Source organism: Leptopilina heterotoma, unplaced genomic scaffold (genome assembly GCF_015476425.1).
Source record: "Leptopilina heterotoma isolate Lh14 unplaced genomic scaffold, ASM1547642v1 Lhet_90, whole genome shotgun sequence".
Classification (NCBI taxonomy): Eukaryota; Metazoa; Arthropoda; class Insecta; order Hymenoptera; family Figitidae; genus Leptopilina; species Leptopilina heterotoma.
The window spans coordinates 5,575-20,101 of NW_025111194.1; the positions used below are offsets into that span (position 1 = coordinate 5,575).

A 14,527-nucleotide genomic window follows, 5' to 3' on the forward strand; every position below is an offset into this window, starting at 1 on the left:
TCCCCACCCGCCCGTATCAGAAAAACGAAAATTGGAAAAAAATCGGAAAAAAATTCATAACTCGAATAATTTTTGACCAATTCTTTGTTTCTTGGTCGCAAATTAAAGAGGGATTAATAGTGCCTTAATATGTGACCAATTAGAATTTATTTAAAAAATTTTTGATAGTCAGCGTCCCCACCCGCCCGTATCAGAAAAACGAAAATTGGAAAAAATCGGAAAAAAATTCATACTCGAATAATTTTTGACCAATTCTTTGTTTCTTGGTCGCAAATTAAAGGGGGATGATTGCTCTTCAAAATGTGACAATTAGAATATTTTAAAAAAATTTGATAGCCAGCGTCCCACCCGCCCGTATCAGAAAAACGAAAATTGGAAAAAAATCGGAAAAAAAATTCATAACTCGAATAATTTTTGACCAATTCTTTGTTTCTTGGTCGCAAATTAAGAGGGATTAATAGTCCTTAAATTGTGACCAATTAGAATTTATTTAAAAAAAATTTTTTGATAGTCAGCGTCCCCACCCGCCCGTATCAGAAAAACGAAAATTGGAAAAAAATCGGAAAAAAATTCATAACTCGAATAATTTTTGACCAATTCTTTGTTTCTTGGTCGCAAATTAAAGGGGATGAATAGTCTTAATATGTGACCAATAGAAATTATTTAAAAAACTTTTGATAGTCAGCGTCCCACCCGCCCGTATCAGAAAAACGAAAATTGGAAAAAAATCGGAAAAAAATCATAACTCGAATAATTTTTGACCAATTCTTTGTTTCTTGGTCGCAAATTAAGAGGGATTAATAGTCCTTAATATGTGACCAATTAGAATTTATTTAAAAAACTTTTGATAGTCAGCGTCCCCACCCGCCCGTATCAGAAAAACGAAAATTGGAAAAAAATCGGAAAAAAACTTCATAACTCGAATAATTTTTTGACCCATTCGTTGTGTCTTCTGGTCGCAAATTAAATGAGGGGAGTAGATGGCTCCTAATCAAATTGTGGACCAGGTAAGAATTTAGTTTAAAAAATGTCTTGATAGTCCAGCGTCACCCACCCGCCCGTATCCAGAAATACGAAAATTGGAAAAACAATCGGAAAAAAATTACATAACTCGATAGTTTTTTGACCCAAATTCTTTGTTTCTTTGGTCGCAACTTAAAGGGGGATGATTGCTCTTCAAATTGTGACCAATAAGAATTTATTTAAAAAATTTTGATTAGTCGGCGTCCCCACCCGCCCCGTATCAGAAAAACGAAAATTGGAAAAAAAAAAAAATCGGAAAAAAAATTCAGAACTCGAATAATTTTTGACCAATTCTTTGTTTCTTGGTCGCAAATTAAAGAGGGATTAAATAGGTCCTTAAATAGTCAAAAATTGTGACCAAATTGAATATTTATTTTAAATAACTTTTTTGCTTAGTCCAGCGTCCCCACGCCGCCCGTATCAGAAAAACGAAAATTGGAAAAATATATCGGAGAAAAAAAAATTCATAACTCGAATAATTTTTGACCGAAGTTCTTTGTTTCTTGATCGGCAAATTAAAGAGGGTGATATAGCTACTTCAATATGTGACCATTAGAATATTTTAATTAAAATTTTGCTAGTCCAGCGTCCCACCCGCCCGTATCAGAAAACGAAAATTGGAAAAAAAATCGGAAAAAATTCATAACTCAAATAATTTTTGACCAATTCTTTGTTTCTTGGTCGCAAATTAAAGAGGGATTAATAGTCCTTAATATGCTGACCAATTAGAATTTATTTAAAAATTTTTGATAGTCAGCGTCCCCACCCGCCCGTATCAGAAAAACGAAAATTGGAAAAAAATCGGAAAAAAATTCATAACTCAATAATTTTTGACCAATTCTTTGTTTCTTGGTCGCAAATTAAAGGGGGATGATTGCTCTTCAAAATGTGACCAATAAGAATTTATTTAAAAAATTTTTGATAGTCAGCGTCCCCACCCGCCCGTATCAGAAAAACGAAAATTGGAAAAAAATCGGAAAAAAATTCATAACTCGAATAATTTTTGACCAATTCTTTGTTTCTTGGTCGCAAATTAAAGGGGGATGATTGCTCTTCAAATTGTGACCAATAAGAATTTATTTAAAAAATTTTTGATAGTCAGCGTCCCCACCCGCCCGTATCAGAAATACGAAAATTGGAAAAAAATCGGAAAAAAATTCATAACTCGAATAATTTTTGACCAATTCTTTGTTTCTTGGTCGCAAATTAAAGGGGGATGATTGCTCTTCAAATTGTGACCAATAAGAATTTATTTAAAAAATTTTTGATAGTCAGCGTCCCCACCCGCCCGTATCAGAAAAACGAAAATTGGAAAAAAATCGGAAAAAAATTCATAACTCGAATAATTTTTTACCAATTCTTTGTTTCTTGGTCGCAAATTAAAGAGGGATTAATAGTCCTTAATATGTGACCAATTAGAATTTATTTAAAAAACTTTTGATAGCCAGCGTCCCCACCCGCCCGAATCAGAAAAACGAAAAATTGGAAAAAAATCGGAAAAAAAATTCATAACTCGAATAATTTTTGACCAATTCTTTGTTTCTTGGTCGCAAATTAAAGAGGGATTAATAGTCCTTAATATGTGACCAATTAGAATTTATTTAAAAAATTTTTGATAGTCAGCGTCCCCACCCGCCCGTATCAGAAAAACGAAAATTGGAAAAAAATCGGAAAAAAATTCATAACTCGAATAATTTTTGACCAATTCTTTGTTTCTTGGTCGCAAATTAAAGAGGGATTAATAGTCCTTAATATGTGACCAATTAGAATTTATTTAAAAAATTTTTGATAGTCAGCGTCCCCACCCGCCCGAATCAGAAAAACGAAAATTGGAAAAAAATCGGAAAAAAATTCATAACTCGAATAATTTTTGACCAATTCTTTGTTTCTTGGTCGCAATTAAAGGGGGATTAATAGTCCTTAATATGTGACCAATTAGAATTTATTTAAAAAATTTTTGATAGTCAGCGTCCCCACCCGCCCGTATCAGAAAAACGAAAATTGGAAAAAAATCGGAAAAAAATTCATAACTCGAATAATTTTTGACCAATTCTTTGTTTCTTGGTCGCAAATTAAAGAGGGATTAATAGTCCTTAATATGTGACCAATTAGAATTTATTTAAAAAACTTTTGATAGCCAGCGTCCCCACCCGCCCGAATCAGAAAAACGAAAATTGGAAAAAAATCGGAAAAAAATTCATAACTCGAATAATTTTTGACCAATTCTTTGTTTCTTGGTCGCAAATTAAAGGGGGATGATTGCTCTTTAAAATGTGACAATTGAAAATATTTTTAATAAACTTTTGATAGCCAGCGTCCCAACCCGCCCGTATCAGAAAAACGAAAATTGGAAAAAAATCGGAAAAAAATTCATAACTCGAATAATTTTTGACCAATTCTTTGTTTCTTGGTCGCAAATTAAAGAGGGATTAATAGTCCTTAATATGTGACCAATTAGAATTTATTTAAAAAATTTTTGATAGTCAGCGTCCCCACCCGCCCGTATCAGAAAAACGAAAATTGGAAAAAAATCGGAAAAAAATTCATAACTCGAATAATTTTTGACCAATTCTTTGTTTCTTGGTCGCAAATTAAAGGGGGATGATTGCTCTTCAAGATGTGACAATTGAAATAATTTTTAATAAACTGTAATAGCTAGCGTACGTTGTTTTTGCGTTGATTGAACCGTATAGGGCCACCGCGCTACTATGTGTGTCGGCGCCTATGGATTCTTCTGATGGGTGGCGGCCGGCGGGTCGCTAGTTTCACCGAGCCAGTGCATTTTGACATTCACATGATTAAAATATCAGAAAGAAGAAAATTATAATAATTTAAAAAATTTAAATTTATAATTTCAGCAATAAATATTATTCTTCTCTTTATAATATAAGTAGGATTTAATTTAAATTTTCAAGAGTTTCGGATCATTAGTAGAGTAGGTCAATATTCAGAGAGTTTTTTAAGATGTTAAATTGTGCTCCAATTTAAATATATGCAAAACTTGATTCACTATAAAACATTACTTCAGAAATTGCATTCATTTTTCCTATTATAATTTTTTTAAATTCATTCCTTTTACTTTCTGTACTTTTTATCACTTTATCACTAAATCACTTCCAATTACTCTAATTAATTTAAAAATAATATAAAATTTATATTATTGGTGTTATAGATATTATTTCTTCATTCTAAACTCCAAATAAATAATTTTTCTAATAATTAATGCACTCTGTGTACAATGTAAATATAATGTTTAGTATCAATATGCGTTTAATATTTCGAAAATTTGAATATTCAGTACATTGTAAGTGCTTTGTTGCTTCTAACCCTTTCGTGTTTGGTTCTCAAAGTTAATGAATATTAAATGTAGATACTTGAGGGTTGCAGCTTCACTACCAATTAATCAGTAACCATTATACAAGAATTTAATAAGTACCTAATTAATTTGTTCCTTCAAATTAAAACTAATTAATTTCACGCCTTTTTGATAATAATAATTATCCTCGTGTCTAAAAAATTTAATTCTTTCGCAGTATATGTTAAATAAATTCTTAAATTGTTTACATTTTTTATATTAACATTTTAAAAAGTAATGATATTTTTACTTTAGTAATAATTTTAATAAAAGTAATATATTTATAATAATTTAATATAACAATTATTATGAATAATTTTATTCAACTTTCTAATGATAATTGAGTAAGACAACACACATGTACTGCGGGTTGCCTATTACTATCGCAACTCCATGAATTCGTAAAAAATCCTATTTCTTAATAAAAAGTCGTGCTTTATCATTTTATTAATTTTTTAAATTTTAAATTTATAATTTTTTAAAACTAGCTAATATATTAAACTTTTAAAAAATTGTAGCTATTAAATACTATAAAAATGAAAATAATATATTCTCTTATTCCATCTTATTATCAATCATTATTAATGTAATAGTTATTAAATCATTATTTTAATTTTTTTTGATATTCAATTTCTAAAGTACGTACAATTAAATTCTATTATTATCATTTGCAGATTTTAAATATTTATGTCTATTAAGTTATTAAATCCTCTTCTTGATATAAAATTTACAATTTTAAAAATCTTGTTGAATTTACTAAGTAGGTATTTAAAAAAATAAATGAATTACAAAAAAATATATATTATTTATAGAACAACTTTTCCCTGACACTGAAGAATATTCTGATTTATTTAATTTGAACCCTTTTCAAAATTCAATTATTTCTAAAAATTCACGTTATAATGGATTTAATATTCAATTATAATTTAAAATTTTAAGTGAAATTCATTTTATTTTAATCAATTTTTATTAGAAAATTTGTCGAGAATTCAATTATTTAAATACAAAAATAAATAATTTATTAAATAATTGAATATTTCTTAATATTGAATTTTTATAAGAATTTTATCAAATTTTTAAAAATTATTGAATTCTGGAGAACAATATTATTATTTATCACTTTTGAAAATAATTGAATTTCTGTAATCAGTTGTTATTAAAATTTCTATATTTAAATTCATTAAAAATTGAAATTTTCTAAAATTTCAAATTGAAACCTTTAAAGTTTATCTATTTATGAAGATGGTGAACACAACTCTTTTGAAATACAATTAATTTTGAAATTTTTAAGTAAAATAATTTCTAAGTAATAATTTTATGATAGTTCTTGAAGAATTAAGTTAGGGAGCGTTCACAAATGGTGTCACGTTTTTGGGGGTATCTACTAAACGTGACACAATGTATTTTTACATGGGAAATTGCATGAAATTACGTGACAGGGCGGAGGGGGGGGGGGTCTAAAATCCCGAAAAATTGCGTGACATCATTTGTGAATGCTCCCTTATTTAAAAATAAATTATTGTCAGAAATAGAAAAAATGTAAGGTTTTGTATTAGAATTCTTGTCAATTTTATAGTTTATAAGGCAAACAAAAAAGACACCAAAACTCAGAATTTTCTAATAAATTCTAAAAATTAAATTTTTTCCAGTACTTTTAATAAAAATCCTTGACTTTTCCCTGATTTCCCAGAGCTGTAGCAACCCTGTAAATACTTGGCAATTTTAATAAGATTATTTAAAGTGAATAATGTATTAGTATTAGCTAGTTTTAATTCGCCTTATTTATATGAAAAAAAGAAAAAGGCAAGCAGTGTTTCATCCCTGATGAAATTCACAGGAAAAATATTTAAGAAATAATTTGTGGAAGAAATTTTTCATTTGGAAAAATACGAGCGTGGGGTAGAAAGTAGTATTATTTTGCAGAATTTGAACTTTAGTCAAGTAAACTAAAAAAAGAAAACTGATGGACAAAATGAAGAAAGAAAATTGAAAAATTGTTTCGGAACGATACACGTCGAATCGAAGGTCGGGACTGTAAATTATATGTAGAGGAGTTTCGCTTCATAATCAATGTTCGTAATCCGGTTTTTTGCACTAGTCGCGACTCACTGCGATGTGGTAGCCTTGCTTTCGTTGTAGCAATGTAACAACCTGTTGATAGGATCTGACTCTTCTTGCTTCTTGCAGCTTCTTGGCAAGGAGCCTCTCTTCCTATATAGTTTCCTTCGCCGCAAGTAATTTTTTTGACTGGAGGTTATCGTCGTCGAGACTCGAGACTCTTTCTCTCACTCACTCAAAGGCTGTCTGGGGAGACTTGATGTCTGGCTCTGACTCTGGTCACTTGGCTTTATTCGCTTTATTCGCTTTATTCGCTTTATTCGCCGACTGAACCGATGGGCCAGACTGCGAGGTTCCCGAAGACCGTTCACCTTACTCTTGACGTCACGTATTCCGCCATCGCAACTCCATTACCATTATGCTTCTCTCGTGGCGCTCATTTTATGAAAAATCCCAGGAAAAAGGACTCGTGGTCCTTTCTTTCCATATAAAAGAAACAATGACTGCAGCCGGATTTCAGGTAATAGTAATGTTTCACTTTTGTCGCAGAACGTTTCTAAAAATTTAGATTTAGTTATGAAATTATTTTTAAATGGGATTTTTGAATTTCCCGCCTTATTACGTTAATGGTCTTCCGAATTTCCTTGTTGTACGGTTGGTACTTGTTCGTGAGCATGCGCATAGATCTTCTGTGCTGGGAAATCCCTAAATTACTGAATACACTCAGTGACATCTAAATCGCACTTCAATACTAAAAATACTTGCTTTTGCTAGTCAAGTTTTTCCTTTATACTAAACATTCTAATTCTTTTGGCACGAATTATAAATACCATTTTTTCTTAATATAAAAGTACAAATTAAAACTTAAAACAAATTAAAATCAAAATTTAAGAAATTGCAGTTTCTTAAATTTTGATTTTCTTAGCCCAGCAAAGTCTTTCCAGTTTTCTAATTTTTCTTCTACTGATTATACAACTGCTTTCACATACTTTGAAATTAACTTATTTACAAACACTTGATTTTCGTAAAAGAAAATTAATAACAAAAGAATGAATAAAATAAAAAAAATATTGTTATCGAGCAAAATCTTTTATTTCCGATCTTTCGGGGCAAGAAACAAAGGATCATTTTCTCCTGCGAGTGCAGCTTCTCATTACAAATCCCCTTCCCTCTATAGCTTTGGTGTTACTCAACCTTGACGATCTGTCTGACATAGGGAATATATAAAATCGTGGTAGTTTCAGTGAGCAACTATTAGTCCACCAGATTCATTGACCGGTACGCGCGCGCTTTCGATTATCCTCGATTTTTATCGAATTCCGATTTTCGAAATTTGGTGGTGCCGGTCCAAGTTCATATTTTTCAATTTCAAGAAACTGACATAATTTCTTTTCCAAACATGTCGAGACTCAGTGTTTATCTTGTTTTTGTCAATTTCCACGTGTTTTTAGCGCGAAATGTGTTCGCCTGCCTCGGAAAGACAATGCTCAGTAAGCCTATAATTAATTACTTATTAAATTCAAACTTATCGATAAAAAATTGATTTTACTGATTTTCTTAGAAATTTTAATTTAAATTTAGTTATATAGTTGCATAATACAAAATTTACAATAAAATTATTATGGATTAAATCTAAATTAAAGTTTCTATAATTAATTTTCTAGTTGAATAATTAACTAAAATTTAAAATAAATAAAATTCAAATTAAATAAGTTCCGCAAAAATTAAATTATTCTTAACTATACATAAAAGTATAACATTAATGCAGTTATAACGTAATCCAGTAAACTAAAATGAGAAGGAAAATTATTTTTAGAAATTAATTAATTTAGAGGAATTGAAAATTTAAAGAAATTGTTGAGTAAAATAAAATTGCAAGTTCCCCTACATCCAACAATAAATATAGGGTAAGAAAGAATAAAGAAAAAAAAGAGTAAAATGAAGTATTACATTTCACGGACACTCATTAATCAACCGATAGCCTCACCTATTCAACCTTTCAATGGAGGTCTATTGAAAAAAAATTCACCGAATGAATGAGTTGTATGACTGAAAACGTCAATTTTCTTTTTACACCGGAAATGAAGAGGGGCTTGGTCCACTAGACGTAATCTGATTTTGGTTTTCAACATTTCAGTGTCTCTCGTTCCATTTACTTTTCGTGGGAAAATTCTAATTTCCCCCACTTTTATGTTTTTGCAATATCAAATTTAAAACTTGATTTTAGAAGCAAAAGAAAAAAGCAACGAAAAATTAAGTGAACTTGTATAACTTAATTAATATTCATGAGACATTTATTTATATTTGATAAACATGTTTGATGCAATATTTAATGGATAATCTGAATCGCCAGGGATATGTAGTTTATAGTTGTGAATTGGGGTGGAAAATCAGACAAGTTTCACCGCCATCTCAATATGTATATACATATATCTGGCCAAGACGAGAAAATGGTATTTGCTTTGGCCAGGCAAATTTAGAGGAACCCCTAAACCACTCCGGATCTTAAGCAACGAAATTATTCAATGGTTGCTGTTCCCTTTACCTTAATCCGATTTCCCAATGTTCTATATATTCAATCTTACTAAATATCCAATGTGGGTGTGTTTACGGTTCATTTGTACATAATAGTTGTTAGTATCAGAAATAATAATAATAAAACTTTTTTTTTGCAAAACTACACAGAAGCTGGAGGATTGACCTGCCAGGACAAGCAAACCATTCTAGACGAACATAATCGGCTTCGTCAGATGGTGGCATTGGGGCAAATTCATGGTCAACCTGGAGCAGTTAATATGATGGAGATGGTAAACACTTTTTTGATTTCATTTCTCTTTTTCTTTTTGACTTGTGACTCATTGATCTGCTTGTCTCGAAATAATTACATAGCCTCTCAATCGGAATCTCCTTGAAAGTCAATTTTTTAAAAGAGCCTTTTCATTACAATAAATGATGTAGGTATTTTAACAAATTACATAGGTACACCAAACAAGAATTTTTCTCATTTTCTGTAACGAAACTTATAATTAATTTCTCTTAAATTTTAGGTTTGGGATGATGAACTGGCAGTAGTTGCACAAAAATGGGCCGATAGTTGTGCCGAAACACATGACACATCTCGAGATGTTCGTGAGTAATTTCATTTATATAAAAAACTCTTCCTCTTCAATTAAAATTAAGGAAATTGAAGAAAAAATTAAACACACAGGCAGATTTGCTGTTGGACAAAATATTGCAAGGACCTGGACAACGAGACCCCCAGGACCCTATGACTCGGAGCCGAACTGGAGGCGAAGAATCTTCGGCTGGTTCAATGAGGTGCAACACTATAATACTGGTTTTAGCCGCTCTACCGGTCACTACACACAGGTTACTAAGAAAAATTCTTAATATTTATAAATACGATCCATTTCTCTCTAAATTCCACTAAACAGTTTGTTTTTAGAAAAAAAATGATTAAAATACGACAAGAAAGATAGAAAACCACTTTTAAATTTCTATATATTAATATTACTCCCCTAAGTTATGCACACAAATTAGTGTCAGATTTCCAATTGTAATTAACAACTCAATTCCCCTTAAATTAGTGACTGAATTTCAGTTACAATTCTAATTTCCATGTTGTAATTAACAACTCAATTGCCCATTAAATCAGAGTTACAATTGGCTCGACAGATATTCAAGAGAATCCCAGAGTATAACAATTATAAAGAAGAAATAAGAGAGCGGACTCGATTATAAAATTAATTAAGCGATGCTAAAAATTAATTACTTCATTTTCAGCTCGTTTGGAGTGAAACTTTTCTCGTCGGTTGTGGATATTCTTTTTACTATGACCCAGCTAGAGGATACACCAAAAACTACGTCTGCAATTACGGTCCAAGGTTAATTAAAAATTTAATTAAAACAATCGTCTAAACTCAAAACCTCTAATCTACTTATTATTAATTTAACATACACGTACGGAAACATTTTCCCCCTACTCTTTTCATATATATCAATTGGAATTTTCTACTGCATTTTATAAAATATGAAAAAAACTATTTTTTTAAATCCTAAATTTATAATTTACTATTTACTTCCAGTGGCAATGTCTTAGGATTCAAACCTTATCAATCTGGAGAGCCGGCTTGCAATTCTTTTGGAATGTCATTTTCAAATCGATATTCAGGCCTTTGTTGTAAGTAGTTTCGAGTTTTTATTTTTAAATTACAAATTTTCTATAATTGACCGATTACTTTACAATAATTGGATAATATAATTATATTGTATAAGCCAAATTTTTATAAAAACTCATTTATTTAATAATCTATCAATTGACCCTGAAATTTTATTGGTTCAAAGTGTTAATGACTTGTAGACTTCCGAATATAAAGTATCAATTGACGTTCACTTTGTATTGCTTTTAAATCTTGACCAAGTACTTCCTGAATCTGTGTCACAAAAAAAAGAGGGACCGGTTTTTATCTCGCTCTCTAAATTAAAAAATATTATATCTTCAATTTTTAATCGAATTTTAAGCAGAAAGTGAAATTTTCACGTCACTAATTCATTTTTGTTGTCCAATTCATTTTTATAGGAAGTAAAATATTTATAAATTTATTTTTTAAAATATATACTTTTTCCTCTATTAAAGGTTAATCAAATTTAAAACAAACTCATTAATCAGAATGTATAATTTTTTATATTTTTAATTCCAATCAATTCCAATTGTAATTTAATTAAATACTAACTTTGAAAGAGTAAAAAGTTTATTTTAGAAATTTAAATTTTCGTGTGTAATGTTTTTTTTAATAATATTTAATTATTTAATTGTAGCCCACGGATCTTACTACCATTTAGGAGCATACTGCGCTTACGGTTAAAGAAAAATTCTGTCTCATGAAATCGAGCAGAAAAGTCGCTTGGAATGGTTCAACATCAAAGCAAACTTCGTTAAGACAAGATGAAAAAGAAAATCTTACTTTGTAAAAGTCTTTTGGATGTAGTCGCACAAAGAAATGATAACAAAAAACACTAATAGGAAAAGAGTAAAAATTTGTAACAAAGAAAAATTACAAAATTTACGTTACTATTTTTAATCAACTTTTTGTACTTTTTTCGTTTTGTTATTTTCTACACTATTTTCTTTAAAAATTTTTTTTTAGGTATAACACTGTTTTAGAAAATACAAATTATTAACAGCTTTTAATTTCAAATGTTAGAAAAAACAATTTTTATTCTGAAATAGTTGAAAGAAACCATTTTTTTATTTTTTTATCTCTTCCTTCTTTGTATAGACGTAAACAATAGGCAATATTCTTCCCACAAGCGCTTCTAGTCTTTAGAGATAATTTTTTGTTAAATTAATTTTACTACTAAAATTGTAAGTTTAAAAAAGTTCCTGTTATTAAATTTTAATTGTATTATTATTTAAAAATATTATCTTAATAATTAATAACATGTAGAAAAAATTGTTAAAGAAATAGTTTAATAAAAGTGTAATTATTTTCCAATCAAAAAATAAAAAACTAATTTCCACGAATTTAACGACTTTTAAAATTATTGTGAAAAATATAAATATATATATTAATAATAATAATTATAATATTATTATAATTTTACTAAGTAATAAGAAATATAGTTGTAATGATAATAATAATACAATAGAAAAGCAATAGAAGAAAAATAATGATATTGATAAGAAGTAGTAGTAACATTTTCTAATTATTACAAAATATACTTATTGTTCAACAATTAAAAAATGTGTTTACTTGCTAATAATTATATAGAAAAAAAAATTCAATTGTAAATAAATTTCTGATGCGCTCAGAAAAGAGGTACCTCAGAAGCAAACAATTTTAGGTTATGTTTGTAATTTTTTTATTGAAAATTCACAAACGAGATCAACTCTCAATTTAAACCACGAATGCTTAAGTATTCAATACATCTAAAATAATTAATAAAAACTGTTTTTAGTTTTACAAAATTAAACAGAAAATGTGAATTAAGATAAAAACATGACAAACATAACCTAAAATGATTTAACTCATAAGTAGCTCGCGGAACGCGTCACGTTTATTTAATTAAAAACCCAATGTTAAGTTTCAAATTAACAAATAAAAATTGAATTATAAAAAATTTGTTTAGGGGCACAAAGCCAACAAATAATAATATAACCTAAGTGCGATTCCATGGGAGATTTTAGTTTTTTCGGAGTAAGTAAACCAATTGCAATGAAATTTAGGAATTTTAATCTACACATAAAAAGAAATATTTCCACCAAATATTACGTCAAAATATTCAGTAGTTTTTGAGATGTCAAAATTTTGGAAAAATTTTGAAATCGTTATATCTTCTTTCCATCTCAACCAAATCACTTAATTTTTTTTGGAGAAAATTCAGCATAAAAAAACGAAAAAGTTTTTTATATTATGTTTATACAATATTTTTATAAACAAAAAAGTTATTAAATAATAATTGAATAACTTTTGAATAGCTTCACAGAATTGAATGAAATAAACACTAAAATAATCTTACCTTTGATTTCTTTAAGATTCCGAAAAAAATACCTGGCAACGAGATTGTCTTCATATAATATTTTTAATATTTTTGTTCACTTTTGAGCGTAAACATTAGAAGTTTCTGCTACTTTATGTGCAAATTTAGGTGCGCGCGCAGACCTCTCTCTCTAAAACCGGAAGTTAGCAGCTGATTAGAAAGAGAGGTCTGCGCGCGCACCTAAATTTGCACATAAAGTAGCAGAAACTTCTAATGTTTACGCTCAAAAGTGAACAAAAATATTAAAAATATTATATGAAGACAATCTCGTTGCCAGGCATTTTTTTCGGAATCTTAAAGAAATCAAAGGTAAGATTATTTTAGTGTTTATTTCATTCAATTCTGTGAAGCTATTCAAAAGTTATTCAATTATTATTTAATAACTTTTTTGTTTATAAAAATATTGTATAAACATAATATAAAAAACTTTTTCGTTTTTTTATGCTGAATTTTCTCCAAAAAAAATTAAGTGATTTGGTTGAGATGGAAAGAAGATATAACGATTTCAAAATTTTTCCAAAATTTTGACATCTCAAAAACTACTGAATATTTTGACGTAATATTTGGTGGAAATATTTCTTTTTATGTGTAGATTAAAATTCCTAAATTTCATTGCAATTGGTTTACTTACTCCGAAAAAACTAAAATCTCCCATGGAATCGCACCTAAATTAGAATTTGTTTTCGATAAAGTCAAATATTCTTTTTCAAAAGAAAAAAAAAACAGAGAATTACAATATATTGTTAGATAATAAATTCCATTGTTTGATAAAATAAATAACTAACCTTAATTTCCAATGATGATGACCATGATAACAATAGGCGTTGCTGATATTTGACAGAAACAAACCCGATCTTAAATAATTCGAAAAACTCCCGGAATCACATGTTCTATTAGAAGAAAAAAAAGACGATTTAAAAGAATATTTTAACACTCCCGAACATAAAAAAACTACTTTTTAATAATTTAACGATCGCGATTTAATGTAAAAACTGAACATTCCCGAATTCATGCACGAGTCATCGCAATCAGTCCCAATTACCCTTTTGCCTTTTTTTGAACTGAATTTGACTAACAAAATGTAAACACAACGTTTGAGTTGTAATATTATATTAAGATAACATTGTTTCCTTTGTTTTGATGCAATCAAGCATATAACTTTGAAAATTTAATTCCAATAATTGTATTGAAATATATTCCCATCACATAGCGACAGAAAGTGATAGAACAATTCCAGAACAAACCACACTGTCAACTTGGGAATCTATAGGACCTTTAAACTGATAATTTCACAAACATTTTTCCACCAATAAAATTCCATTCAGCGAAAAAATGTCAGATTTTGTATTTCTGATACTAAATGGCCGTCTATTACAAATTTTTCTTTAAGTAATTGTAAATACATATTTCGAAACTAATTTGAAAAATATTTACTATATTTTACTTAAAATTGTTTATGATTTTTGAATGATTGACGAATTGAAATTTTTAAGGTTAGGTTACATGCATATCACATGTTTTGATTTTACTCACTAAAATACTTGATATACT

The 14,527-nt window shown here is 28.9% G+C and overlaps 1 protein-coding gene across 2 annotated transcripts; it reads left to right on the forward strand.

Moving 5' to 3' along the window:
* Nucleotides 1-7,642: 7,642 nt before the first annotated feature.
* Nucleotides 7,643-11,491, forward strand: LOC122511797 (venom allergen 5-like). 2 transcript variants are annotated; one of them, XR_006302556.1, is made up of 7 exons: nt 7,643-7,926; nt 9,122-9,243; nt 9,484-9,565; nt 9,649-9,805; nt 10,220-10,320; nt 10,522-10,616; nt 11,255-11,491. XR_006302556.1 is itself a non-coding variant. In XM_043627281.1 (7 exons), the coding sequence occupies exons 1-7, from the start codon at nt 7,836-7,838 to the stop codon at nt 11,299-11,301; spliced, it is 699 nt and encodes a 232-aa protein (XP_043483216.1). In that variant the 5' UTR covers nt 7,652-7,835; the 3' UTR covers nt 11,302-11,490. The 2 variants fall into 2 exon arrangements, 1 of the variants encoding a protein (XP_043483216.1); XM_043627281.1 differs by having other exon boundaries at nt 7,652-7,926; nt 9,645-9,805; nt 11,255-11,490.
* The last annotated feature ends 3,036 nt before the right edge of the window (nt 11,492-14,527 follow it).